General features: G+C 51.1%; 3 protein-coding genes across 9 annotated transcripts in view; 2 read left to right on the top strand and 1 right to left on the bottom strand.

The window, feature by feature from the left end:
- Positions 1 to 3978: 3978 nt before the first annotated feature.
- On the top strand, positions 3979 to 11589 carry Pacsin3 (protein kinase C and casein kinase substrate in neurons 3). Of its 6 annotated transcripts, none has more exons than XM_038332176.2 (11): positions 3979 to 4113; positions 7034 to 7097; positions 7367 to 7427; positions 7558 to 7714; positions 8196 to 8431; positions 8533 to 8688; positions 9650 to 9825; positions 9934 to 10054; positions 10208 to 10353; positions 10617 to 10735; positions 11073 to 11589. In XM_038332176.2, exons 3-11 carry the CDS (start codon positions 7374 to 7376, stop codon positions 11186 to 11188), a joined length of 1281 nt encoding a protein of 426 aa, XP_038188104.1. In that variant the 5' UTR covers positions 3979 to 4113; positions 7034 to 7097; positions 7367 to 7373; the 3' UTR covers positions 11189 to 11589. The 6 variants fall into 6 exon arrangements, with proteins under 6 accessions (XP_038188104.1, XP_038188099.1, XP_038188100.1 ...); XM_038332171.2 differs by having other exon boundaries at positions 10614 to 10735; XM_038332172.2 differs by having other exon boundaries at positions 7287 to 7427; positions 10614 to 10735.
- Positions 11590 to 12156: 567 nt separating this feature from the next.
- Positions 12157 to 23604, top strand: Arfgap2 (ADP ribosylation factor GTPase activating protein 2). Of its 2 annotated transcripts, XM_038332167.1 has the most exons (17): positions 12157 to 12316; positions 12483 to 12601; positions 13108 to 13180; positions 13831 to 13962; positions 14043 to 14123; positions 15086 to 15167; positions 15386 to 15442; positions 16041 to 16082; positions 16410 to 16462; positions 16885 to 17021; positions 17110 to 17241; positions 19878 to 20006; positions 20086 to 20220; positions 21462 to 21588; positions 21723 to 21816; positions 21914 to 22032; positions 22444 to 23604. In XM_038332167.1, exons 1-17 carry the CDS (start codon positions 12245 to 12247, stop codon positions 22462 to 22464), a joined length of 1605 nt encoding a protein of 534 aa, XP_038188095.1. In that variant the 5' UTR covers positions 12157 to 12244; the 3' UTR covers positions 22465 to 23604. The 2 variants fall into 2 exon arrangements, with proteins under 2 accessions (XP_038188095.1, XP_038188096.1); XM_038332168.1 differs by lacking the exon at positions 16041 to 16082.
- Positions 23605 to 24853: 1249 nt separating this feature from the next.
- C5H11orf49 (chromosome 5 C11orf49 homolog) overlaps positions 24854 to 26062 on the bottom strand; it is a 172398-nt gene continuing 171189 nt past the window's right edge. Inside the window, exons 8-9 of the mRNA XM_038332177.1 lie at positions 25799 to 25862; positions 24854 to 25585 (exon numbers count right to left, since the gene is read on the bottom strand). Coding sequence (XP_038188105.1) covers positions 25411 to 25585; positions 25799 to 25862 — 239 coding nt within the window. The 3' untranslated portion in view covers positions 24854 to 25410. The remainder of the gene's footprint in view (positions 25586 to 25798; positions 25863 to 26062) is intronic.

Here is a 26062-nt window from a genome sequence, read left to right as displayed (position 1 = left end):
GGTGGAGACCAGTATCAACTATCTTGCCAACTTTCAAAGGCAGTCTGAGCTATGAGACCCTGTCTCATAAAACAAATAAAATCGCAGAATTTACACAGTAAGTACATTAATTTTTTTTCCACGCTGGAAATTAACCGTAAGTCTCTGTATGCTGAGAAAGCTTTCTTCTGCTGAGCCATGCCTCAACCTCTCACCATAAATCCTCTGACGTGTCCATTTGAGACTTCTTTCCCAGATGTAGCTTCTAAAATCAGTCTGCTGTATTTCCTCTCTGAACAGTCTTCTGCACTTTTCTTTCCGTTTAACAGCGTCTTGGAGATATTCCTACGGGAATACAAGAATATGTGTGTATCTCTGGTTGAGGTGGAACTCAGAAGCAGAACATTTGCTTAGCATAAACAAGGTTCTGAATTTGACCTACAGAACTGCAAAGAAAATGTTTAATTAGAAAAATATATTTTTGGGCGGTGGTGGTGATTGTCTTTAATCCCAGCCCTCAGGAGGCAGAGGCAGGCGGATCTCTGTGAGTTCAAGGCCAGCCTGGTCTACAAGAGCTAGTTCCAGGCCAGGCTCCAAAGCTACAAAGAAACCCTGTCTCGAAAAACCAAAAAAGAAAAACAAGGCTATTGATTCATCATTTTGAGTGAGGTAACCCAGACCCAGAAAGACAATTATCACACGTACTCACTCATAGGTGGTTTTTAAACATAAAGCATAGAAAACCAGCTCGCAAATCACAATCCCAGAGAACCTAAACAACAATGAGGACCCTAAGAGAGACTTACATAGATCTAATCTACATGGGAAGTAGAAAAAGACAAGATCTCATGTGTAAATTGGAAGCATGGGGACCTTGGGAGAGGGTTGAAGGGAAGGGGAGAGGCAGGGAGGGGAGGAGAGAAAAATGTAGAGCTCAATAAAAATCAACAATAAAAAAGAACTCTGCATTGAAAAAAAAAAAGACAAGAAAAATATGTTTTCTATGCCGGGTGGTGGCGATGTACTCCTTTAATTTCAGGAATTAAAAGGCAGAGGCAAGTAGATCTCTGTGAGTTTCAGGACAGCCAGGGCTACACAGAGAAACCCTGTCTCGAAAAAAAAAAAAAAAAACTGAAATAAAGCAAAAAGTATGTTTTCTTTGCTCTGGAATTGTTCCAGAGAAATCTGTAGCTTTAGTTATTCAGCAGTTTCTTTCCCGGTGGACATTTGTATCTCATGTTCTTGGATTCTGATCAGTACTATATGCAAAGTGCCTGACATTTCCGTCTGTATTTTACACATTTGTCTCTGGTAGATACCAGGAGGTAGACCTGGTAGGCCAGAGAGTCACACACCAGTAACTCTGGGACTTGGCACATCCACCGAGAAAGCCTCTCTACATGACTGATTTCCAGTCACCAAGTCCAACCAAGTGTCGTGCCTTTCCTGTCACTGTTTTCTCCCACGACTTTCTATCCACATCTCCTCATTGTTGTATACGTAAGGCTCAGCCTTATTTCTCTACCTAGTCCCAAATCTAGTACAGGGTTTAGCATAAAGCAAAAATCCAAATGTTTCCTTGACTGAACAAACAAACAAACAAATGAAGGACATTCCAGAAGTCTGCGAGTACCCTAAAAGCTGGCTGCTGAGCAGCTTGCCACCTGATACTCTAAACCAAGGTGCTTCTCACTAGGTTTCTGTCTTTGGACCTCTGGGCCGGAGCGTCTTGTCTTGAACTGTTCAGACTGGGGTGACACTGTGTGTGTAACTAAGGGCTCTGGCCGTAGGACACCGGAATCTGAGCCCCAGGGAGCTGGGTTTCCGAGCTTCACCTACAGCCCGCTCTCTTCCCAGGACGTCAGGGACGATTATGATCAGCTGCAACATTTTTGCTTTCCAATTCCAGGTCTGAACCCAGGGAAGCCAGATGTTTTCCACTGCATATCCACTTCTCCCTGTGGTCTGAACAGCCTTGTTTCCTGAGTCTCCAGATGTTTTCCACTGCATATCCACTTCTCCCTGTGGTCTGAACAGCCTTCTTTCCTGAGTCTCCAGATGTTTTCCACTGCATATCCACTTCTCCCTGTGGTCTGAACAGCCTTGTTTCCTGAGTCTCCAGATGTTTTCCACTGCATATCCACTTCTTCTCCCTGTGGTCTGAACAGCCTTCTTTCCTGAGTCTCCAGATGTTTTCCACTGCATATCCACTTCTTCTCCCTGTGGTCTGAACAGCCTTGTTTCCTGAGTCTCCAGATGTTTTCCACTGCATATCCACTTCTCCCTGTGGTCTGAACAGCCTTCTTTCCTGAGTCTCCATGTCTTGACTTCTGTACATCCCAGAGCCTGGCTGCCAACATTGTTTTTAATGAGGTTTTAGTAGGCTGTTTCTGTAATTAATTTCATTCTTGCATTTTCACACTTTCTGTCTAGATGCCTAAACACCCCTAGGCGCTAGGTGGGATGCTAACTATTCCAAATAATACAAAACACTATGACTGCGATTAGACATTTTCCGAGCCCCCCTCTTTGGCAGCTGTTTTACAATAGCTAATTAGCTGGGCACAGAGCCCAGCGGAAGGTCAGGCAGGCAGGTTACCTGTCAGGTTTTATAGAGGCAGAAATAGATAAGGAGACAAGATTTGTTCAAGCCCTTGAGAGAGTGAGTGTGTTAAAATTGGTTTCAGAAACCTCATGCTCAGGTGTCTGAATCTACTACTCGAGATTTGCTACATGCCGCCAGAGTCCTGAGGCCAAAGGTAGTATGAAGGGAGACAGTCTCCAGCTGCTGGTGTTGCTTCTCCTCAGCAGCTTCTCCCCACCACCCCTTCCCATTTTGTGAGTGGACTCCACTGAGCAAGGAGCGTACTAATGATTCCTTCCGCATTTAGAAACAACACGATTTTGCTATTTTTAAAGTTGTCTTTTAAAACTCCGCGCGCACGTACTCATACTTCTAAGGGAGTGAAGGGGGCTGGGTTGGAAATGTACGTGCAGGAGAGAGAATAGCTAGGCCTGTTGCTTCCAGAGTGCGCGTGGTCCCCGAGGGGCGGTCCCCTGGCCTCTCCAATCTCGAGGACCCCTGAGCACCAGAGGTCTGGGACCCCGCTGGCCCGCGTTCCCTCCTGCCTCTTGGGCACCGCTGCTGGGTCACCAGGTTCAGAAAAGAGCAGGAGGGGCGAGGAAGCGAAGCAGGTGGTGATTAGGTCAGCCTCAGAACATTTCTTGGACCACTCCAGTGGATATAAATAACACACCCACAGGCTCTGAAATCCCGAGAGGCTAGGGGTGGGGGAGTGAAGAAGGAGGGATCTATTTAGGGTGGGGTGGCATCGTGACGATTCGGAAAAAGTCTACATTGGACAAGGGAGGTGAAGAGACCAAGGGATTTAAGGATATGAAACGAGGTACAAAATCTGGGACTATGAAGACGGACGGGGGGGGGGGGGGCGGAGGATTCTTGCTTTTTTGTTCCACCCCCACCGCGTTTGCCCCAGGTCTCTGAATGCGCGCTAGAGTGGCCAACAGAGCTATGCTAGGTAGGCATGGCTTTACAGTCTGCTTCTGCCAGACTAAAGATCATGGGCAAACCGCTGAAGGTCTCTCTAAGCCTCATTTTCTGACTTCAGAATCCTAATGTTTACAAGGAGGAGTGGTCGTGAGCCTCCCGGAGCTAACCTTTAAGAAAGGTGCTCTTAGCAAAGAATGTAATGCAACGGTGTCCCCCTATCCCACCCCAGTGATGCGGATGCAGGCTCTGGTTCACTCCCACCGGCTTCTCAGGCTCTGCAAAGACCGAAGAGCCGCAAGGCTGAAGTTTAGCTCTCTGCTAGCCTCGTTCGCAGCGCCACCCCCGACAGTTGGCTCCTGTTCTGCATGGGGGAGCAGAGCCTTTGCGCCCCCTCCCCCCCCCAGCCACCCGGCGCCCGGATGCCTGCAGTCCCCGCGGCGGGGATGCTGTTGGTGGGGTTGGGTAGGCGGCAGCGCGGAGAGGGCGGGCCCGGGGGGCCGGGCTTCCCGGGGGAGGGCCCGGCGCGCTCCAGGAGGCGGTGGCCCGAACCCAGGAGTGTAAGACTCCGGACCGAGCGTGGCCGGATCCCCCACCCACCCACCGAGGGGCCCTGAGAGGACGCGGTGAGTGCCTTGGAGGGGACGCTGGGGGACGCGGCGGTAGTGCCGTGGCTCTAGCTCGCTCTTTGGTCCTCCGACTCCTGAAGTTGGCAACGGGGACGGACTCCCGCGCTGGAGACCCCGGCCATTGGTTGCCACTGAGCGCAAGGCCATCTCATCTCCTACGCCAAAGAGGCGATTCTTCAGGCCAGCTGGGAGTAATGGGGCGTCCAGGCTGGAGGAGCAAACCATCTCTTGGAGCTCTTAGAGGGTCCCAAACTGCTCTCCTCGCTCCCGTTCTGAAGCCCTAGAAGGGGCTTCTGTAGAAAGCCCGGATTCCCCACCCGCTTCACGCCACACCATCTGTAGTCCACCGCCCGGCTAGCCCTGGCAGGCAGCGCCCCTTCCCCTCCGCAGTAACCAGCTGGTCCCACCTCCCCACCGAGACCAAGTTCAACAAGTTTGTCCAAGAAGTCGTAGAGCGTCCATGTCTAGGCCTGGCTATGCCTGTCTGTGTGGCTGGCTCCACCAGCTCGGAGTTGTTCAACCACCGTGCCTTCTGGGATCGGGAGGTGGTTTGTCGAGTGGCGCTGTATGTAAGGGTGGAGGCCAAAGACCGGCAGTCCCTGGGTTCCGAGATTTGGTGTGGAGGCTCAAGGTTAGGAGTGCGTCATTAGCGAGCAGGCACCTCAGCTGGTAGGTCGGGTTTCCAAAAATGCCCCTTTGTTGTGCCCCTCCCTGGCCCTGCCTCCTCCCCTTTCTCTGCGCCACCCCTCCCCCAACCCTCCAAAAGGCTGTGCCAGTCTCTTGATTCCACGCGCCCCTCTCTGGATCAGCAACTACCCCTCTCTGCGCCTTCTATCCTAGGTCTACCGACTGACTGGGAGAAGCTGCTGACGAAGCCCTTGGGCGCAGCCTGTGTGACTCAGGACACAGGACTGAGCAGGGCAGGGTGGCTTTGCTCTCTCCCAGCTCCTGGAAAAACGTGGGGGCTAGCTTATGTGTAGAAGAGTAGGGCCGAAGCCTTTGGAGCTCAGGTGGATAGAGCGTGTGCTCCCCTGAAGCCCAGCACTCTCAGCTCAGCGGCTGTGAAGAGACCCTGCCCATGGCCCAGAAGCCTCCTCTGCCTGGACAGGTGGAGGCCCTGGGCTGGGAAGATTTTAACTACCTGTTCTTGCTCTCTGAGCTCTTGCTGTGGTAGAGTGTGTTTACTCGGATTTGAGTCTCTGCTAATGTCAGGAGGCACAAGGTGCCAATCCTCCTCAACAGGGACCAGGGTGCCAGGTCCACCCCCATAGCTAGATGAAGCTGGGGTGCCGGGGCCTGGCTGTGCCTGGGGATCCAGTCTGTGTTTGCTCTGTGAGGTCTGAAGGAGCTGTGCCAGCCCTACACACACAGCCTGCTCTGTTCTGGGCCAGGGAGAGGGAATGGGTGGGGGGCAGGTCTCCTGGGAGCCTGGGCAGGGAGGCTGGAGTAGGCAGGAGCCGCAGGCCTGAATGGTTCTCTAGGACAGCTCCAAAGGCCCAATGACTTATGGCTACTGTTTTTTCTTTTCCCATCTTGCTGGCAAGCCATTCTGGACAAGTGGTGTTGACTCAAGAGGAAATAAGGTGAAGAGCTAGTTAGGGTGGTGGGGAGTTGCTCTGTGTCCTGGGAGCCTCAATGCCTCTATGCTAATGGGGTCTCCAGGGAGAGGCCTGTCCCCTCCTGCCAGCAGAAGGAAGTCAGTTAGGCCAGCCTCTTTCAGGGTTGCCGTAGCCAGCAGGTTTTCTGCACTTCAGATGGGACATCATTCCTCTTTCCTTTTTGATGCTGGTGATGGAACCTCTGGCCTCAGAGCATGTTCTACCTCTGAGCTGTGCCTCCAGTTCCTTGCTGCCACTGATTCTAGTGCCTGGGTTAACACAATTTGAAACTGCAGAAGTCTGTCAGTGACTGTGGACAGTCCGGTCACAACCTATGGACGCACGGTGGGACCAGGATCCCAGCGGTTCTGGGAGTCCTGCGGATGGAGGAGTGGGGAAGATGGCCTCATCTGAGTTTACCAGTTTAGAGAGAGCACTGTGACAGAGTCCTGCTTCGCTGCAACCTCATACACTTGTCCTCTTGACCCACTGTCCCTTAGGCCTTAGGCCATCTCAGAGAAGAAAGCAATTTCCTTCTATAGACTAAGAGGCAGCTGGTACTAGGGAGAACTGAGCCTTGCCTGGAGTCAGGAGGCTGCGAGTCACTGTGTCATCTACCCCCTGAGGGAGAGAGACTTCGGGATAAAAATTCATCTTGCGGTCCTCCACAGTTCTTACTGGCTGTGCATGAAGCCCCACCCTAGGCTTTCTGAGGGAAGAATGGAATTGTTTGTTATCTCAGGACCCTTTGAGGCTTCCCTGGATCTTGTGTGGTGGTGGTAGAGGGCAAGTAAGTGTCCCCTTCCGACTGACAGATCTTTCAAGTGTTTCTGGTTCGTTGCCTAGTTTGAGTTTTACATCAGCCATAGCATGGGTGCTGACCAGGTGCGGGGATTCCCACCTTAGGGTGCGCCGAGGCTCCCTTAAGACAGTACAACACAGTTTTCCAGAACCTTCCTGGTCATGGCAGGGCCCAGGTCTCCTGGCTCTCTTTCCACTCTGCTCAGAACGCATAGTTGCAGTGGCTATGAGTTGGGTACCTATCAGCTGGACTGGTTTGATCATGGGGTTGCCTTGTCGTTCAAGGGGCCTTGGTTAGGCAGCAGTCCTCGTTTACAGTAGGAGTGTGGGACTTTCTGCCCACCACCTACCCCTGTCTGTCACCTAATCCCCCGCTGGATCGTGTGACCCGCCTGGCATTCTCAGCCTGGAATCTGGTACTTCTGACAGCAGTTGCTATATTGGAAGGAGCTGGGCACCGCCCTAGACACTGGAGGCTCCCAACCCTTACCCCTTTCTGTGCTCTTGTTAACTTCAAGGCAGAGTCGTAGTGGCAGCTTGGAGACTTGGACACGGGTCCTTGAAGTGATCTGGAGACCCCAGGTATGTAGACGATGGACTGAGGAGGGTAAGCCTAGAGTGAGCAGGGAGCTTAGGAGCTGCCATCATTGCCCCATCCTGCCTTCTTTTGAGGACTTCTAGCTTGTTGTTGTTCAGTCCTTGCTTTGATGGTTCTTTGGGTGGTGGGAATGGCAGTGGGACAAAGCTTTTGACTATTAGGTCTTTTCCTAGTCCCCAAACTGCAGGCCTCACTTTTCTGCTTCCTAACTTGGCCTCCACAACACCACATCTGCCACCATTCTGTGCTGCAGGGACGCCATGGCTCCAGAAGAGGATGCTGGAGGAGAGGCCTTAGGGGGCAGTTTCTGGGAGGTAAGTAGCTAGGGACTGGCAGAGAACTGTCCCCTTCTCCCTGGCTCTGCCACCTATGGGGGAGGGGCCTGTCAGCCCAGCTGGAGAGGGGGCTTCTCCCTGATAAAGCCCTCCCTCCTATGTGCCCCAGGCTGGCAACTACAGACGGACGGTGCAGCGGGTTGAGGATGGGCACAGGCTGTGTGGGGACCTGGTTAACTGCTTCCAAGAACGTGCCCGCATTGAGAAGGCCTATGCCCAGCAGCTGGCTGACTGGGCCCGCAAGTGGAGGGGAGCTGTGGAGAAGGGTGAGCCAGCATGCAGGCCTAGGGATGGAATGAAAGACCTCAAGCGTATATAGCAAGAGGGATCTATATTCCTGTCCCTCCCCTGTTTTCTAGAGCAGAAATGAAGATCAGAGAAGGGACTTGCCTGAAGCCTCACAGCTAGAGTTAACTGTGGAGTGCAGGTCTTCCGACTGGGTAGAAAGATCCCAGGCACACAGAGTTTCTACAGCAGACTTGGGGTTTTTTTTTTGTTTTGTTTTTGTTTTTGCCTGTCCATGATGGCAGTAGCACTGTCCCCATGGTGGTACTGGAGGCAAGAATTCACGAGATCGCTAACATCAGGGTACAGAGTAGGCACTCCTAATGCAGCACCTTATATTGCTGCTGTTAGGCTTTGCACCCCCACTCCTACCATGCCTCTGTCTGGCACTCAGAGTAGGACACTCTGGGGGTTGGTTATATTTGATAACACCCCGTCTGGCCCAAGCTCATTCCTCTGCAGGCCCACAATATGGCACTCTGGAGAAGGCCTGGCATGCCTTCTTTACTGCGGCTGAGCGGCTGAGCGAGCTACACTTGGAAGTGAGGGAGAAGTTGCACGGTCCAGACAGTGAGCGTGTGCGGACCTGGCAGCGAGGGGCTTTCCACCGGCCAGTGCTGGGTGGCTTTCGGGAAAGCCGGGCTGCCGAGGATGGTTTCCGTAAAGCCCAGAAGCCCTGGCTAAAGAGGCTAAAGGAGGTGAGGCTGGGAGCAGTGATTATTGGAGGCAGGAGCCTTCCAGGGCTGCACAGGACCAGGGTGTGGCATCTAGAATCCAGAGCTGTTCTCACGCATGTTAGGTTGAAGCTTCCAAGAAGAGCTACTACGCAGCACGCAAGGATGAGAAGACAGCCCAGACCCGGGAGAGCCACGCGAAGGCAGACAGCTCCGTGTCCCAGGAACAGCTTCGAAAATTGCAGGAACGAGTTGGACGCTGCACCAAGGAGGCAGAGAAGGTACAGGCTCCTGGCAAAGCTTCCTGGGTGCTTGCCTTTCCAGGCTCTAGGCTCTTCCCGCTCTAATCCCTGATGCTGCTCTTGCTTGTCATGGTTATTTAAAACAGGAACTTGGGCTGGGTCTCAGGGTACACCCTTTGATACAAGCTCTCAGGAAGCAGAGGCAGGTGCATTTCTATAAGTTTGAGGTCAGCCTGGTCCACATAGAGACTAGCTCAGTTTACATGTAGTTTTAGGTCAACCAAAGCTACTGTCATGAGGCCCTGTCTCAACAAACAAACCAACATAAAGGAGGAACTTGGGGGTGGGAGGTGGCTTAGTTGGTAAAGTGGTTGCCGGTTGCCGTGCTCGGCAAGGCAGCTGGATAAAGGGGAGGTGACAGAAGGGTGTGTGTGTTGGGAATGGATGGGGCAGGAGGATCCTGGCGACCTCAGTGGCCAGCTTGTCTCATGGCTGGGAGGGCTGAGAAAGGCACACTAAGTTGACATGTGGCCTACACACACAGAGCACACACATGTATGTGCACAGAGGTGATGTCTTACCCAGGAGAGGAATGGTGGGGTTTCAGGCAGCTGAGGCCTTAGTTACCTGGGGCCAGTTCTCATATTGCAACTCTGTCCCCTGCCCTGAGTGCCCTTCCCTCGAGCATCCCATCCCCTCTGAGAGGTGTTGTGGTGTCTGTAACAACTCCTTCAAGAAGCCTACTTTGATTTCTCTCACCTTATCATGTAGGTTGACCCTGTCCTTTGCTCCAACCAGATTCTTATAGGCACTTTATTTGAATATCACTTCCCCGTTAGGCTGCCTCTGTCAGTCCCTGAGGGTAGAAAATGAGTTTCAGGACTGCCTGCCCCACCCCCACCCCCAGCTCCAAGGCTAGCCCATGACTGGGCTCAGTGGCTGCTGGTGCAGTTCTGAGAAGAAGGCAGTCTGTCCTCATTGCCTCCCCTCTCTCACCCAGATGAAAACCCAATATGAGCAGACACTGGTGGAGCTAAATCGCTATACCCCGCGCTACATGGAGGATATGGAGCAGGCCTTTGAGAGCTGCCAGGCTGCGGAACGCCAGCGGCTTCTCTTCTTCAAGGATATGTTGTTCACCTTGCATCAGCACCTTGACCTCTCGAGCAGTGACAAGTACGGCCTGCACCCTGGACGGAGGCTTCCCTTCATCTGCTGTGGGTTCTAGCTGGGCTGAATGGAACTCTAGGAGCTTGGGCTCCTGTCTGATTGAGTGCCTCGTAGGTTCCATGAGCTCCACCGAGACCTGCAGCAGGGCATCGAGGCTGCTAGTGATGAGGAAGATCTCCGCTGGTGGCGCAGCACACATGGGCCTGGCATGGCCATGAACTGGCCACAGTTTGAGGCAGGTGTTACAGACTGGGTGGGACTTAGAGGTGGGCTGGGCTCGGTGCAGGCCCTGAGGAGATGACAGGGTTTGGGGTAAGTAAGGTGGTCTGGACAGCCCTGTGGCCACCATGGTTACAGTTCAGCCTGACTCTAGAAACTCTCTCCACAGGAGTGGTCCTTAGACACACAGAGAGCAATCAGCCGGAAGGAGAAGGGGGGCCGGAACCCTGATGAGGTTACCCTGACCAGCATTGTACCTACAAGAGATGGCACTGTAGCCCCACCCCAGTCCCCAGCATGCCCAGCATCTCCAGGGTAAGAGCTGGGAAAGAAACAGCTCTGCCCGTGCTTGCTCCCCTCCCTTCACAGAGGTTTAGGTTTCTCACGCTCCTCATGTTTTGGCTGTATAACAGCCTGTGTGCAGAATGGTACCTACGTTTGCAGTCATGGTGGCCAAAGTGTGACTGGTTCATTTAGCTCCTTCCCATCTGCGTTCCTCCAAGTGTCAAAACCTTTGCCTTGAGCTGAGTATGGTCGCTTTTGTCCAGAGTTGCCCCTTTGTGTCTTCTCTCTAGCAGTGGGCAGGATGAGGACTGGTCAGATGAAGAGAGTCCCCGGAAGACTGCCACTGGGGTGAGGGTGCGGGCGCTTTATGACTATGCCGGCCAGGAAGCCGATGAGCTGAGCTTCCGAGCAGGTATGCGGGGGTGGTAGGGGTGGGTGGGGGGTGGGGCCCTTTCATGTCCTTTCCATTTCAGCCTGTCCTACCTGATAGAGCAGGGGATGTAGAAAAGGAAAGCCAGAGACCCCCTTCTCGCAGCCTGATCCGGGTCCAGCCAGCTGGGGCCCGACGATGTCGTCCCTGGGGTCTAGGGCTGGGTAGCTTAGCTTGCTGGCTGTGTCCTATCCTGGTCTGAGCTGGGCGTCCTCCAGGTTGTAGGCCCTTCTGCTAGTCCATCCCCCTCAGCCCTTGACCTAGTTTTGAGATCAGGGAAGCCAGTGCCTCCGGCAGTGACCAATCTCTCCTCCTTCAGGGGAAGAGCTGCTGAAGATGAGTGAGGAAGATGAGCAAGGCTGGTGCCAGGGCCAGTTGCAGAGTGGCCGCATCGGTCTGTACCCTGCCAATTATGTAGAATGTGTGGGTGCCTGAGTGCCCCGACAGTCCTGTTGCAGCTTCTCTCCAACCAGAGCCAAAGCTCAGCCCTTCCGGGAGCTGGACCTGAGGACCCTGAACCAAGTACCGCTGCTGTTCTGTTTCCGGAGAGGGAGGATGCCCGAGGGCCCATGAAGGGGAGGGGTCTGCGTCTAGAAAGAGTCCTAAAGAGTTCAGATTGGAGGCAGGAAGGGAGGTTGGAGTGACAGGAGTGACAGGTGCCTGAGCCTCCCGGGAGCTTTTGGGTCATCCCAGGAGTAGGGGATCCAGTTCTTAAGCTGGGAGTTCCTGAGGATGAGGTTGGGGAGAATGTAGTTTGGGGCTAGCAGCATCCTATTTTGTGACTTGTAGTGTGTATTAAACTTGATCAAGAATAAAAGTACCGTCTAGTGTTGTAAGCGTCTTTTGATAACCCATTCTTGAAGCTGGTGGGAGTCGTGGGGGAGGTTCATGGGCCCAGTATGTGTTATGGAGCCGGGATTGGGCAGGCAACTGCCTCCTGGTATCTGCCCTGAAATTTCAGAAATGTAACCTGGACTGGAAGGGACTTGAGATGAGGGTTTTTAGTGTGTGGGCCTCTGCTCCAGACCGGTTGCTGGATTGTGAGCAGGGTTGGAGCCCCGCCAGTGTCTTCCCGAAGGGATTAGGAGTACTCGGGCGAATGTTAATCATTACTCATCTATCGGCAACTCATCAGACGTTGTGTCCATGGTCTTTCATCATCCGTAGCCAGTGGCCCTGCGGTATGGCAGTCTCTGCGTCCAGCAGCGACTAAGAAGAAAGTTTGGGCCAGCCTACGAGCCGTCGCCCGCTCGGGCTGCGGATTGGCCGGGCGCGCCTCGGCGTTCAAGCTCAGGCCCATTGTGGAGCTCCCGGCAGCTGACGTCATGCTCTAGTCCTGCCCGACGCTCATTGGTCCAGATCTGGTCGAATCGCTTCACTCGTAGGCGGGTCAGGGCCCTGCGGGGGCGGCGCGGTGAGCCCGCCTTCTCCGCCGCGGATTGGCCCGTGGCGGGAGCTGTCGGTCGCGGTTGTATCTGGGAAGGAGAGAAAATGGCGGCGGAGCCGAGCAAGACCGAAATCCAGACTGTTTTTAAGAGGCTTCGTGCAATTCCCACCAACAAGGTGCTTGAGAGGGAGGGGCACGGGTCCTGTCGCCGGCGGAGAAGACGTCTCTTGTCCTCTGGGGCCCGAGGGAGGGCGGGGACGGAGGTGGGAGGCTTTCTTGTGGTTTCGAACGCTGGGCCTCACTCTAGGCCCTAACCATTTACTTGTCTCCTCTTCCACTTAGGCTTGTTTCGACTGTGGCGCCAAGAGCCCGAGTTGGGCCAGCATCACGTATGGTGTATTTTTGTGTATTGACTGCTCCGGAGTGCATCGCTCCCTGGGTGTCCATCTCAGTTTTATCAGGTAGGCTCTGTGCTACCACAGGGGCTGAAAGGACGCCTTCCCTTGAACCTTTCTAAATTCTATGTTTGGATACTTCCTGGCGGGAGTTCAGTTGGCCTACTGCGCGGAGGGTCGGGGGGAATCCTCCTCTGTTTGCTTGTAGCCATAAAATGTGGATCAAACACCCCTTCTCCTCACGGTTAACCTGAGACCCAGCATCAATTTAGGGGAGAAGTCAGCTGCATTGACTTTGTTACTGCAGACAGATTGGCTCAACAGGTCTCCAGTACGATTCTGACCACCCTTAGACGTCGACCTCCTTTCGGATCTCCTCAGAAATAATTGGTACCCTTTATATTAGGTAAAGAGCAAAGATTTCAAACACAGGGAAGCGAGGAGGAAATGGAACAGTGACTGATGGCTTCCTGGACACCCACAAAAGCCTGAGGCCACATGACAGGTGTAGGCTTGACAGGGAAGCATGTTTTGGTATCAGCGGGTAGGTAACAAACAGTCCTTGTGCACAGGTCAACAGAGTTGGATTTGACTTGGAGCTGGTTGCAGCTGAGGTGTATGCAGGTCGGCGGGAATGCCAATGCGGTAAAGCTTCTTTATCTTCCCCCACCCCAGTTCTTTTGCCTGGGTACTTAGCTTTTCTATGACTTCTAAGTAGTGAAGAGCGTTCTCAGCTCTGTAACACCACACACACAGCTTTTTTCAAAGAGGCTTAAATAGAAACTGACCGGGACAGGTAGTCTCCACAGTCAGCTGAGGCTTTGTGGGCTCCTGGAGGGAGGAAAGCTAGTGTGGGAATTACATACTTTCCTCGGTTCCCTAAACTTCATGGCCTTGTCTCAGAGGGTGGGAGGTGGCATGGTGGGTTTTTTTTGTTGTTGTTTGTTTGTTTTTGTTTTGGAGGAAGGAAGCACCTCCAAAGATGGATTAATGAGTGAAGATATTTTCTCTGTGAGCCTGGCAACCTGAGTTCAATTCAGGAAACTCACGTAAAGGTGGAAAGAGAGAATCAATGCCACAGAGTTGTTTTTTGACCTCCACACAGACTGTGGTGCGCACATAATAATGAAAATTAAAGTTTTTTTTAAAGGAATTTTACCTCTATGAAAACCTGTTGTTAGTGTGTGTCCTGTAGAAATAATAACCCAGCTGTTGAGTAGTATCTCCTGTAGTGTGAATAGTTTGCTTTGTTGAGAGTACTTGCACATACATGCTACATTCTTTTTGCTCTCTAGACTGCTTTTTTCCGCCAACACGGATGTACGGCCAATGATGCTAACACCAAATACAACAGCCGAGCTGCCCAGATGTACCGCGAGAAAATTCAGCAGTTGGGGAGTGCAGCTCTTGCTAGGCATGGCACTGATGTAAGTGCTTGTTCCTGGCATATGGGTGATGGGGTAGGAGGTGTTAACAGCCCTGAATTCCAGTGTCTCCATCCTTCCAGCTTTGGATAGACAGTATGAACAGTGCTCCTAGTCACTCTCCAGAGAAGAAAGACTCTGATTTCTTCACAGAACACACTCAGGTGAGTACCACAGGGTCATTTCCTTTGATAAATGCTTTACTTGCCAAGGCTACACCTTTTGTGATCATGACATAAATTCTTTGCTTAGGTACAATACCTCAGAGAACGTCTGTGGTTCAGAATTGCCAATTACTGCCTGCTGGGTAGGCCCAGAAATTTCTTCCTATTTATGGGAGTGGAAATGAATCGTCTTTAGAAATGGGCCCTGAGCTGGGCGGTGGTGGTGCACGCCTTTAATCCCAGCACTCGGGAGGCAGAGGCAGGGAGGCAGAGGCAGGCGGATCTCTGAGTTCGAGGCCAGCCTGGTCTACAAGAGCTAGTTCCAGGACAGGCTCTAGAAACTACAGGGAAACCCTGTCTCGAAAAACCAAAAAAAAAAAAAAAAAAAAAAAAAAGGGCCCTGGTGGTAGAGAATAATTTGAAAGCTCAAGAGATCTCAGGGACCCTAAGCAATGTCTAGGTTTTTAAAAAAACGAACAGAGGTTGGAGACAAATAAGGTTTCCCTCTCCTGTAACCCACCTTAAGAAAGGTTTTCACCCTTCTTGGTAGTGGTCATTAAAATCAAGAGTCTCAGGTCACATCTCACATCTCTGCTTGGTATTCTTTTGATGTGGCCAAGTCATTTAACCTGGCAAAACCTCAGGTTCTAAAGGAGACACAGCTACTTCCTAGGGCCTGCTGTGAGTAACTGAACCTGTTGTGTCTGTGAGCACCCTTGGATTGGTGCCTAGTCGGTAGGTGAGAGTTGTTAATGCTTTATCAATTAAGGAAAGGCTCGGCTGGAGCTTAAAGATGCTATTTTTCTGCATTTTTCTTCCATGGTGACTGGTGACTATAATTGCTAATTTCTAGTCTTCTCTCATACCTGGGAGCATAAGAGCTAAGTGCCTCCTACCCACAAGGTAGGTGTAGCCTCTTAGGAGGGCTCACTGAGGCTTCTGGGATCTGGCTTTCTTTTTAGGCCTCTGTTTGGGATACAGCAGCCACTGAGCCTTCAGGGACCCAGCAACCAGCCCTACCTTCAGAGAGCAGTAGCCTGGCACGTGAGTTCAGCCCATATCATAACCAAGTGCCTGACCTGGAAAAGGACTAGCGTTTAGGACACTTGGCCAAAGACATAGGAGTTGGGAGAATGTTTTCCTGTATCCTTGGGTGGAATGGGATTCACTTTAATCCTTGGAGGAAGGGTGGGCATATATCTTCTGGTGGCAAACAGAAGGAAGTCAGTGACCCTTACCATCTCCTGTCATTGAATTCACAGAACCTGAGCATGGTCCTAACACCGACCTCCTTGGAACCTCACCCCAAACCTCTCTGGGTATGATAGCTGGCAGGTGTGGGGGGCTGGGAGAGAGTCTTCAAGTGTGTCTTCTAAATCTGCTGCCTGGTCATGTGAGCTGGGCACAGGAGACTGAGCAACTGACCCTCTGGGGTGGGACCTAGAATTGAAGTTCTGACTGCCACACTGACTTCAGGGCCTTTGGGCTGACAAGCCTGGATGGTTGTCATTTTGAGTGTGGGGGTAGATCTAGCCAAGGTATGGGGAGGTTGGAATGGGACTGGATACCAATCCCTGGTGTCAGGCGGGGTTGGCTTGTTCTGCCCATTTCATGAGGTGTGGGGGCAGCTTTGAGCTGCTCGTGGCTAGAGGCATACTGTCCTTTCAAAGTTCAGCCCTTTCTACTCTTTAGTGGCCTTCAGACTTGGTTAGGGTAAACAGTCCCTTTGCTGACCTTGGTTTGTTCTGTTGACTCTTGGGGGTTGGGGCAGGAAGCCAGTGGAGTGACTGTCCAGCTAATTCTGTGAGAAGGCTTAGCATAGCTTTGAAACAGGCTGTGTGCAGGCCTCTAGGTTCGGGAGCTTTATGAAGCTTTTGGGGTGGGCCCTCATTAGCCACAAGTCTGTTTCTTCTCCAGAGTCCATGTATCTGTCAGCTAAAGGGGCCTCTTCTGCCAGAGGTAACCAGTGGTTTGGGAAGCCTGTCCCCTGCTTGCCCACTCTCTGCTCCAGGAGTTGAGGCTGTTGAGCAGCCTTGGCTTGGGCACTTTGTCTTTGGTGCTTCAGGTCTAGGCTCCTACTGCTACTTTCTGGGCATCAGCGAGCTCCCCTAACCTTGTCTGTCTTTGGCTTGAACAGTCTTGGTTGGAACTGGTGGTGGCAGTTTGTCTTCCCAGCTGAAGCAGTTCTTTTTAGATATTCTTGCTGTGAAGCCGCATGGTGTGAACTGAGCCATGTTCTCTGACTTTCCTTTGTCCTGTCTCATGTCCATCCTCTTCCTCACACAGAACTGAAAAGCTCCATTATTGGCAAGAAGAAGCCATCAGCAGCTAAGAAAGGGGTAGGTGGGGAAAGGCCGTCTTGTAGGGTGGTTGTGAGCGGGAGTTTGACTCCTTCAGTTCTTCTCATGTCCTGGGTAGCTATATGATGGACCAAGGCCCTAAGTTGTCTGATTCTTTTTTATGAAAGGGATATAAAAATACTCATCTTAAGGGGACTCATGGGCAGTAAGCAAGATCAAGCACATCTAGTACTTAGAGTGCTTGGCACATAGCAGGCCCCAGTCAGCATTAACTGCTGTCCTCATCCCCGAGACTTGTGTGGGGATTGCGTGAATCTCTAGCAGAATCGCTGTTGTCTTAGCTACGTTCATTGACCCTAAGGAGGACCCCCTTCCCTGTGGGTGTGACTACAGTGACCACACTGGGAGGGAACTGAGAAGACTGGCTGGTAAGACCCCATATCACATGGTTTTCTCTTCAGCTGGGTGCCAAGAAAGGCCTGGGAGCTCAGAAGGTGAGCAACCAGAGCTTTACTGAGATTGAGCGGCAGGCCCAGGTGGCAGAGAAGCTCCGGGAGCAGCAGGCAGCTGATGCCAAGAAAGAGGCAGAGGAGTCCATGTGCGTGACTGCTGTGGTGCCCGTGGCTTGTGTGGGGGTTGGTGGCAGGTGGCACAGATGGCAGCCTCCAACTGTTCTTTCCCTCCAGGGTTGCCTCCATGCGTCTGGCCTACCAGGAGCTCCAGATTGACCGCAAGAAGGAAGAGAAAAAGCTGCAGAACCTTGAAGGAAAGAAGCGAGAGCAGGCTGAAAGGCTGGGCATGGGCTTGGTGTCCCGAAGGTGAGGCTTGGGCCCCGGTGTGTCAGAGAAATGCCATTGTTTTTCTGGGAATCTGGACAGACCCTACCCAGCAAGTCAGGATGCCTTAGTCTTCCTCTGAGGTTGAAGAGAGTATTTTGTTGTCTTAGGCACTCAGCACAGTGGTTGGCCCATGTGTATGTTAGTTGCTTGAGTGAACAAGATGGCACTTATGGATGAGGCTGCTTCATGGCTGGACAGTTCTTTTTTCCAAGACCTGAGAAACCCAGGGCTTTTTTGCTTCCTAGTCCTTGCCCACTAAATGCCGTCTGTTGTGCCAGATACTCCACGCATTTCAGATGCTTTTGGTTGGGGAGTCCTTTTGTTTTTTTGTTTTTTTGAGACAGTTTCTCTGTGTAGCCCTGGCTGTCCTAGAACTCACTATGTAGACTAGACTGTCTTCAAACTCTGAGAGATGATCTGCCTGCCTCTGACTCCCAAGTGCTAGGATTAAAGGAGTGAACCACCACCCTTTGTTTCAGAACTGCCGGGTCTGTGTTCCTGCACTTGCTTTAAAAAAGCAGATCAGTTCTCTGAAGCATTTTGAGTTAATAATCAGAGGTTTCTGTAATAGTGTTTTTATTTTTTGTTGTTTTAAGATGGTCTTCCTTGCTGGACTCAAATGCACAGAAATCTTTTTGCCTCTTATCTATCTCCCAGTTGCTGGAATTAAAGATAGCAATAGATTTTTTTTTTTTTTTTTTTTTTTTTTTTTTGAGTCAGGGTTTCTCTGTAGCCCTGGCTGTTCTGGAATTTGCTCTATAGACCAGGCTGACTTTGAACTTGAGATCCACCTGCCTCTGTCTACCGAGTGTTGGGATTAAAGGCATATACCATGACCACCCAGACAGATTTTTATCTTTGAAAAATTAGAATATCTGCGGGCTGGGGATGAAGCTCAGTTGGTAATGTGCTTGTCTTGTATGCATGAAGGCTAGGTTCAATCCCCAGTACCACATAAAACTGGTGTGTTGGTATTAAGTCTGTAATTCTGCACTTGAGGCAGGAAGATCAGAGGTCAAGGTCATTCTTGGCTATAGAGCAAATTTGAAGCTAGCCTGGTCTGAAAATTTTATCTGTCAGGCATAGTGACATACACCAACAATCCTAGGATCAAGAGTTCAGGATGATCCCTGGCCACATAGGAGTTCAAAGTCAGATTGGGCTCTGGGAGACCCTATTTCAAAAAGAAAAGAATAATAATAAAAAGGAGCATTTACTGATGCCATTGACTGGACTGTGCTTGCAATTAGACTTGGCAGCAAATGTTTTTTACCCCCGAGCAATCTTACCAGCATTGACAAACATCTTTTTATTAATTTTTTATTTGTATGCTTGTATGGGACCTACATGTACTGTGGCACACGTGGAGGTCAGAACGACTTGTTGGGTCAGTTTCCTACATATCCTAAGCAGTGAGCCCTGGTTTTGTGTTTTTGTTTTGTTGTCTGCTAGTTTGAGACAGGGTCTTACTATGTAGTCCTGGCTGGCTAAAACAGGCTGGTTTTGGTTTTGTTTCTTAAGCAGGTTACGTAGTTCAGGCTGACATGACCTATACAGCCAAGATAGCCTTGAACTCCTGCTCTCACCTGCCTTACTTCTTGTGTTACCACACCTGGATATGTTTTCTTTTTTAATTCATTTTCTGATGTTTAGGGGTGTTCTATATGCATGTATGTCTGTGAAGTGCATGAACACAGAGAGCCTTGGATCACCTGGGACTAGAGTTAGAGACGGTTGTGAGCTGCTATGTGGGTGCTGGGAATAAACATGAGTCTCCTGGGAAAGAAGCCAGTTCTCTTAACCTCCAAGTCTTCTCTCTAGCTCTTGTGATTTTTTTCTCCTTTCTTCCTTCCTTCTTTCCTTCCTTCCTTTTTTCTTTTTCTTTTTTTAATTACAGGTAAAGCAGAATCTCTTACGCAACCCTAATCTACCTTATTTAAAATCCAGTTGCATTTCATCTTCTCTTTGGAGACCATATGTCCCAGTGAGTTTGTCTGATGAAGTGGATCCAACAGGCAGGCCCTGCACTAGGAGATGCACTGCTCCCTTCTCCCTTTTCCTCCTCTTCATTCCTTTCCTTTCTTAAGAAATAGGATGATTACGGACTCGCTGTGATTCCATGAGAATCATCTGGGTGTTTTTCACCCTTCGCTTTGTGCTGTGTACATGTGTCTCAGGAAGGATATAGTCCATTTTGCAATTAGGCTTTGAGTAAGGATGGCAATGGAGCTAGGCATGGTGGCTCGTGCCTCTAATTTCAATACTGGAAAGGCAGAGGGAGGAGGAACTGGGTCACATAGCCAATCTCCTTAGAAAAAAACAAACCAGATCCAAAAAGGGAAGAAGGGAGAATGAGCACTCACCATTTGGTGTACATTATTAAGATGGCAACCAGTAGCCATTGGCCAGGGAAAAGCTATTTGAGAGAACAAAGCTGGTGTGTTAGCATTTCTGCGCATGCTCCCAGGCCACTCCAGACAGTTCACATCAGTTCTCTTCCTGAGCTGGTCCAGTGCTTGGGGAAACAAACCCATCAACCTAAGCTGGCTGTTACTCTTGGGCAGTGAACAGTTGATATCATTACCAGCCTTCGGCCTGCTGTGCTTTCTCCATAGCTCCATCTCCCACTCTGTGCTGTCTGAGATGCAGGTGATTGAGCAGGAAACCCCACTGAGTGCAAAATCTTCCCGGTCACAGCTTGACTTGTTTGATGATGTTGGAACTTTCGCCTCCGGACCCCCAAAGTAAGACTATTGCTGGAGCATAGACTTGCCTGTTGTGTTCCTACTCAGGTTGCTCTGAGCTACTCTGCTATCTCTCTAGGTACAAGGATAACCCCTTTTCCCTGGGGGAAACTTTTGGTTCCCGCTGGGATTCAGATGCAGCCTGGGGTATGGACAGGGTAGAAGAGAAGGAGCCCGAAGTAACCATCTCCAGCATCCGGCCCGTTTCAGAAAGGTAGTGTGTGCAGGGCAGTGCTGTTTGCATAACGTGGTGCAGGGTGGAAATGTTCAGTAGTCGAGTGCAGCTGAGAGACTGAACTTCTACTGTGTTTAATACAAGCTTAGCAGATGTAAATAACCACATACAGCTAGTGACCATGCATTAGTCAGGGCTGTGCTTAGCACAACCAGCCTGGTAGCTTCTTTAGGTTGGGTTCTATTTTATAGTCTAAGGGGCTGATTTTCTGTTTCATTTCTGATGTCCCTTCCAAAGGCTATATGCCTCTAAGCCTTCATGTTTTGATTGACTACAGTATTAGGGATCAAACACATATTTTCCAACCGCTAGGCCTTTTTTGGTTTGTTTGTTTATTTGTTTTTTGAGACAGGGTTTCTCTGTAGCTTTAGAGCCTGTCCTGGAACTAGCTTTTATAGACCAGGCTGGCCTCGAACTCACAGAGATTCCGCCTGCCTCTGCCTCCCAAGTGCTAAAGGCATGTGCCACTACTGCCCAGCCCCTTATTTTTTTTTAAAAATAATTTATTTTTATTTTATGTTCATTGGTGTTTTGCCTCCATGTACGTCTGTGTGAGGATGTCAGAAGCCCTGGAATTGGCAGACAGGTGTGAGTGGCCATGTGGGTGTTGGGAATTGAACCTGGGTCCTCTCAAAGAGCAGACAGTGCTCTCAACCACTTAGCCATCTCTAGGCATTTAAAACCAAAACCAAAATGCATTCCATTGTTGAGAAGCAATGTTTTGTTGGCAGGTTACCATAGATGATCCGTTTGTAAACTCGGCCATGAGTAATATCTTCACTGGACTCTAGAAGCCCCAGCCTTTTCATCCACATCAGCATGATTGTGAGAGAGTGCTCGCAGCCACTGATAGTCGAGGCAGGAGAGTGGTGTGAGCCAGGCACACACACAGGCACTTCAGACTGTGAGTGGGGCTTAGATGGCAGCAGCGATTGGATCTTCTGCACCTTAGTTAGCCACAGTAGTGCAGAGCCTAAGCCCTCCAAACCGTATTCCCACTCCATCTAATGGAGGGAATTGAGGCTCTTTGTGCCTTGACTTAGGCAAAGAAAGGGGAGAGGACCTCTTGCTATTCTTTTGGAGGGAAAGGTTCTTGCATCCCATAGTTACAGGTTTGATATGGTTTCCATGGCCAGAAAGCTGTGGTATGTATTTTGGTCTCTGAATTCTGCTTCCCCTGGTAATGGGAAGAAACCGAGATATTCTGCACTGGCCCACAGATCCACAAGCCGGAGGGAAGTGGAGAGCCGGAGCTCAGGGCTTGAGTCCAGTGAAGCGCGTCAGAAGTTCGCAGGAGCCAAAGCCATCTCATCTGACATGTTTTTTGGTCGAGAGATGGATTCTGAGGTTAGTGAAGTTGTCTACTTGGTAGCTACTCAGCAGCCTTCCCTGCCTGTCCTGCATTAGGGTGGTTTGGCATAAATCAGTTCTTGTATCCCTGGCCAAAAGATTCCCTAGACCTTGCCTTTTCTCCACCACAGTATGAAGCCAGGTCTCGGCTACAGCAGCTCTCGGGCAGCAGTGCCATCAGCTCTTCAGACCTTTTTGGGGACATGGATGGAGCTCATGGAGGAGGTAGGGCCCCAGTGTGTGGTAGGGCATAGCCGAAGGCCCTGTAGCTGGGAAAGGCTTCTTGCGGGGCTCTTGATCACCCCTTCCCTTGCTTTTACAGGAACTGTATCTCTGGGGAACGTACTTCCTACAGCTGACATTGCCCAGTTTAAGCAGGGTGTCAAGTCTGTGGCTGGCAAGATGGCTGTACTGGCCAATGGTGTGATGAATTCTTTACAGGTGAGGCTGGGCTGCTGGGCCTGGGAAGAGATGTAAAAAGTAATGCTTGGAGGTTTGCCTTCTACGCTATCCAGACACTGCTGAGAGCCCCCTGCCAGCTGTAGAGAGAGCACTTGTTTTTCTTGGCAGGGCAATTTTCCATCTCTGTATTTGGACTAAGCCTCTCCCTAAGGTGATTTGGCCAAGCTTGTTACTTCTACTCTTTGTCTTCCCTCCCAGGTTCTGTGAGAACTGGCAGGACTTCCCTTTTCATTAGTGCCCAAGTGGCTTTTACCCTGCTAGCATCGCATACTCTCAACTTGGGTCCCCAGCCCTGTTCTGCTATGGGGTGTGCAGGGGAGGTATTGTGGTTACTGGGGAGCTGCTGCAGATTAGAGACTCTGACTTTGTGTTTTTATTCTCCCCACTCAGGATCGCTACGGTTCCTACTGATCCAGGCTCCATAGCTCAAGCCTGTGGTGGTGACAGCAAGAACCCTGATTCCCAGGCCAGGGATGCTCACCTTGTGAATCTGGGCCTTTGTTGACTTTCTGTGTGTGGTGTATGAGTTGGGTGGCTTTGGAGGATCTTGGACAAGGGAATGGTCATCATCAGCCCTTGTCCTTTGCCTGTGCAGTGAGTCCTTGTCCTCGCCCCTCACACTCTCCTCTCCACGCTAGTGTTCTTTCTTCCAGTCCTGCTCCAAAGCTGCTGCTACTTAGCCTGCTGCACTGGGAGTGAGGGAAGGAATTCTATCAGGATGGCTTTATGGATCTAGTTTTTCCCCAAGAAGGGAAGGCATAAGGCTTCTGCGGGCTCTAGGATCCTTGTAGGTGGTCTGGGGGGCCTGGGCCTCGTCTTCTAGAGACGGGAGGTCTAGCAAGAGTTGTGCTGTATCAGCCCTCAGGAAGAAGTTCTGGACTTGCCACTGCTGTTAAGTCAGTGGAGGCATGGGTTAGGAGAAGGACCCTGGTAACTCACCAAGGGCTAGAACCTTTGCTTGGAACCTAAAGTGTTTAGGATCAGCTGGAGGCTTGAGCAATCTTCCTTTGTCACCGCTGTCCCTAGGCTGACTTCTGCCTAGGTGTCTGAAAACATCTACCATTATTGTGGGTCATAGCACCCCTTGTCTATGCTTGAGAGTCTATTCTTTTGTGTCCTGCTTGGCTCCCATGGCGGGTCCCATCTGTGTGTCCTACCTGGATGCCGGGGACCTGCTACTGGCTGAGGAAGCTGAGGCTCTGGAAGTCCCTGGAGCTCAGCTTTCGTCCTCTGCATCATTCTGAGTTTAGGGGTCCTGAACAGCACCCCACCAGTCAGTGAGAGCTTGAGGACCTGCAAGTTACAGGCCCCATACTCTGGCAGCTGGGCCATGCACTGTGTCATCCTTGGTGCCATCTCCCCCTGCCATGCTGGCAGTCTGGGCCCAACCTTACCTGTGGGTTGCAGGTTGGGCTCCCAAACAACACAGACCACTCTTCCCTCATCCCTCCCCAGAGGGGGACATGACTTTCTTTCAGCACTGTTTGTATTGAAACAAAGTGGTGTCAAAATAAAGCCCCCACGGGGCACTGTGGGTCAGTGTCCTCTCCATCCTGCCTCCCTGCCCAGTGTGGCCCTTCGCTCACTCTCTGGGCTCCCACCGATATGAATTGGGCGTTGATTCCAAAGCTGGGGGCACGCTCTCCGGGGCCTCCAGCTTGTCTCTTCTCTGAAAGCCAAAGGCCCCTGGCTCCTTGCCCCTGTGCTGCCGCGGGGTCCGGTACAGCCTCGACCTCACCACCCTGTTGCACGTGGAGGAAAGAGGCGGTGTTAGTTGGCCCTCTAGTTTGTCTACATCCTTGTCACAGGAGGCAGACTGGGACCTGTTTCTCAATGGAGCTGGTTTTTTGTTTTAGACAGTGTCTCCATAGCCCAGATTGGCCTTGTACTCGCAATCCTCCTGTCTTGGTTCTGGTGCTGGAATGACAGGCACGCACTAAAATGCCTGGCCTGAAGAAGCATTTTAAAGATTCAGACTTTGGAAAAGTTAGAGATGCTGTGTCGACCCTTTTCCTACAGGGTCACTTTGTCCTTGGGACTGCTCAGCACTGTACGTAGGAAATGGGGTTAGGAAGGAGAGGCGGAGGGAGCAGTGAGCGCTAAGCTGGTCACTTCCAGTGCTTAGGGTCATGTGGGATGTTGGGGAAATACAGATTTTTGTTCCTAAGCGCACATGGTACAGTAGGACTCCACCTTGGTAACTGTCACTATCCCAAGTTTCCCTGTGGTTCTGGTACACATCAGAGATTGCAAAACCTTTCAGGGGCTCACTCAGATGTTTGGCACCGCGGGGCTTTTTGGAAGCCTCTTGTAATTGTCTACTGGCAGGTGTTGTTAGGAAGGATTGGGAAATTATTTGTACAGTAAGTGATGACATTGGCCTTACTTGGGGCAGGCAGCCTGTTCTGCCATGACTCCTGCATGAATTTTATTTTGTGGGCAGTCTACCTCATTCGAGAGAGATGAAGATCACCTGTTCACTTTTCCAGCCTCTGCTCCAAACCTGCTTTGTGCATATCTGCAATGCTGCCCTGACCTGGGAGGTTAATGAAACCCTGGTGAAAAGGTTCTGCAGCTTGTGACCAGGGACTCCCAGGTAGTGAGAACGCACTGAGCACCCTGAGGTGTTGCTGAGGGCTTTGAAGGCTGCCCTCATCTGCATGAGGGCCAGGTCCTCTGTCAACTGAGGCAGGTCTCGATGCTGGAATGGCCCCTGGCTCCACCTCCCGTCCCGTCAGAAAAGACACCCAAGTCACACTTGCCCTTCCCTCCCTGCATCCTGCGGCTGTAGACTCGGTGCTTACCAGAGACAGGGACTTTATTCATTTCACAGATTGAACTATTTGATACAAACTTGAGGCCGATTTTGAAAGTGAAATTCTTGCCCATCCTCCCTCTTACTCCAGCTAGTGGCTTACTTCTCCAGCAGAAGGCCACAGTTGATATGTCTTCCCAGCACATGCTCTCAGGAGTCACCCTTGACCATGAAAACCCAGTGTTAGTAATTTGTGTTCCTCTTATGGGAGTTGTGAACAATGACCTTCACTAGGAGGATCATGGCTGGCTGAAAAGACACTGTACTTAAAGCATAAGCAGCGCTGCCAACAAAAGGCGAAAGCCAGTACCCTCCCCAGAGTTGAAGTGGCCATGGTACAATATTCAATTTAGGGCCCAACAGGTTGTCAAAAGCTGAGAGCATGAGTCATGGGATTTCTGGGATCACTGATCTAGTGGCTGCAGGACTGTTATTTGTGCTTCTCTCCAGCAGAGGGCGGCACAGTGATGCTGGAGAAGTCTGGTGAGGGCAGCAAGAGCAGGGTGGAGCAAGGTACAGGCCACAAATGGGACCCTTCAGATTCAAGTCTCAGACTCATCTGTCTCTTCAGTGGAGCCATCGCTCTCTGCATCCAATTTGCGGGAGCGATGAAGGGGTTTCCATGGGGAACCAACCCGGGGAGGGGTTCGGGAAGGCAGGCAGCTGGCCTCAGAAGTGGCAGTGATGGAGTTGACCAGGCCTGGGACCTGGACCAGCCTGAAGAAGGAAAGAAGCCCAGAGGGTGTTGTGATGAGTCTCCCGTTCAGAGACAGGACCTCCACATTTAACTGTCGCACTGAGCAGACCCCCAAAAACATCCCTGGCCAAGATGGGACGTTAAAAAGTGCTGTGTCCCCTGCAGTGGGGCACAGTCACCTCTAACGAATTTGGCTTCCACAAGAGGGCAGCATCTTCCCAATTGACACTTACAGCCGTTCCAGCTCCTCATCCATGGCTGGGTCGTGCATCAAGTCTCCTTTGTCAGGCAAAGCTCCTAGAAGACAGGGATTTGGGGTAAAGTCATAAAACAACGGAAGGGCCCTCTAAGGAGGCAGAATTCTGTCCCTTGCCTTCATGTCTGACAACTTTTTGACCAGGACAGTTAGTCCATGTGGAACAGGAAGTCTTAGGTGCCACTTTATAAATTTAGTGAGTCTTACTACTTTACTTTCCCTTCCTTACTTGGGGCAAGAG

This window comes from Arvicola amphibius, chromosome 5 (genome assembly GCF_903992535.2).
Source record: "Arvicola amphibius chromosome 5, mArvAmp1.2, whole genome shotgun sequence".
Classification (NCBI taxonomy): Eukaryota; Metazoa; Chordata; class Mammalia; order Rodentia; family Cricetidae; genus Arvicola; species Arvicola amphibius.
The sequence above is the reverse complement of the archived record's forward strand: the minus strand, read 5'-3'. Positions and strand labels throughout refer to the sequence as shown.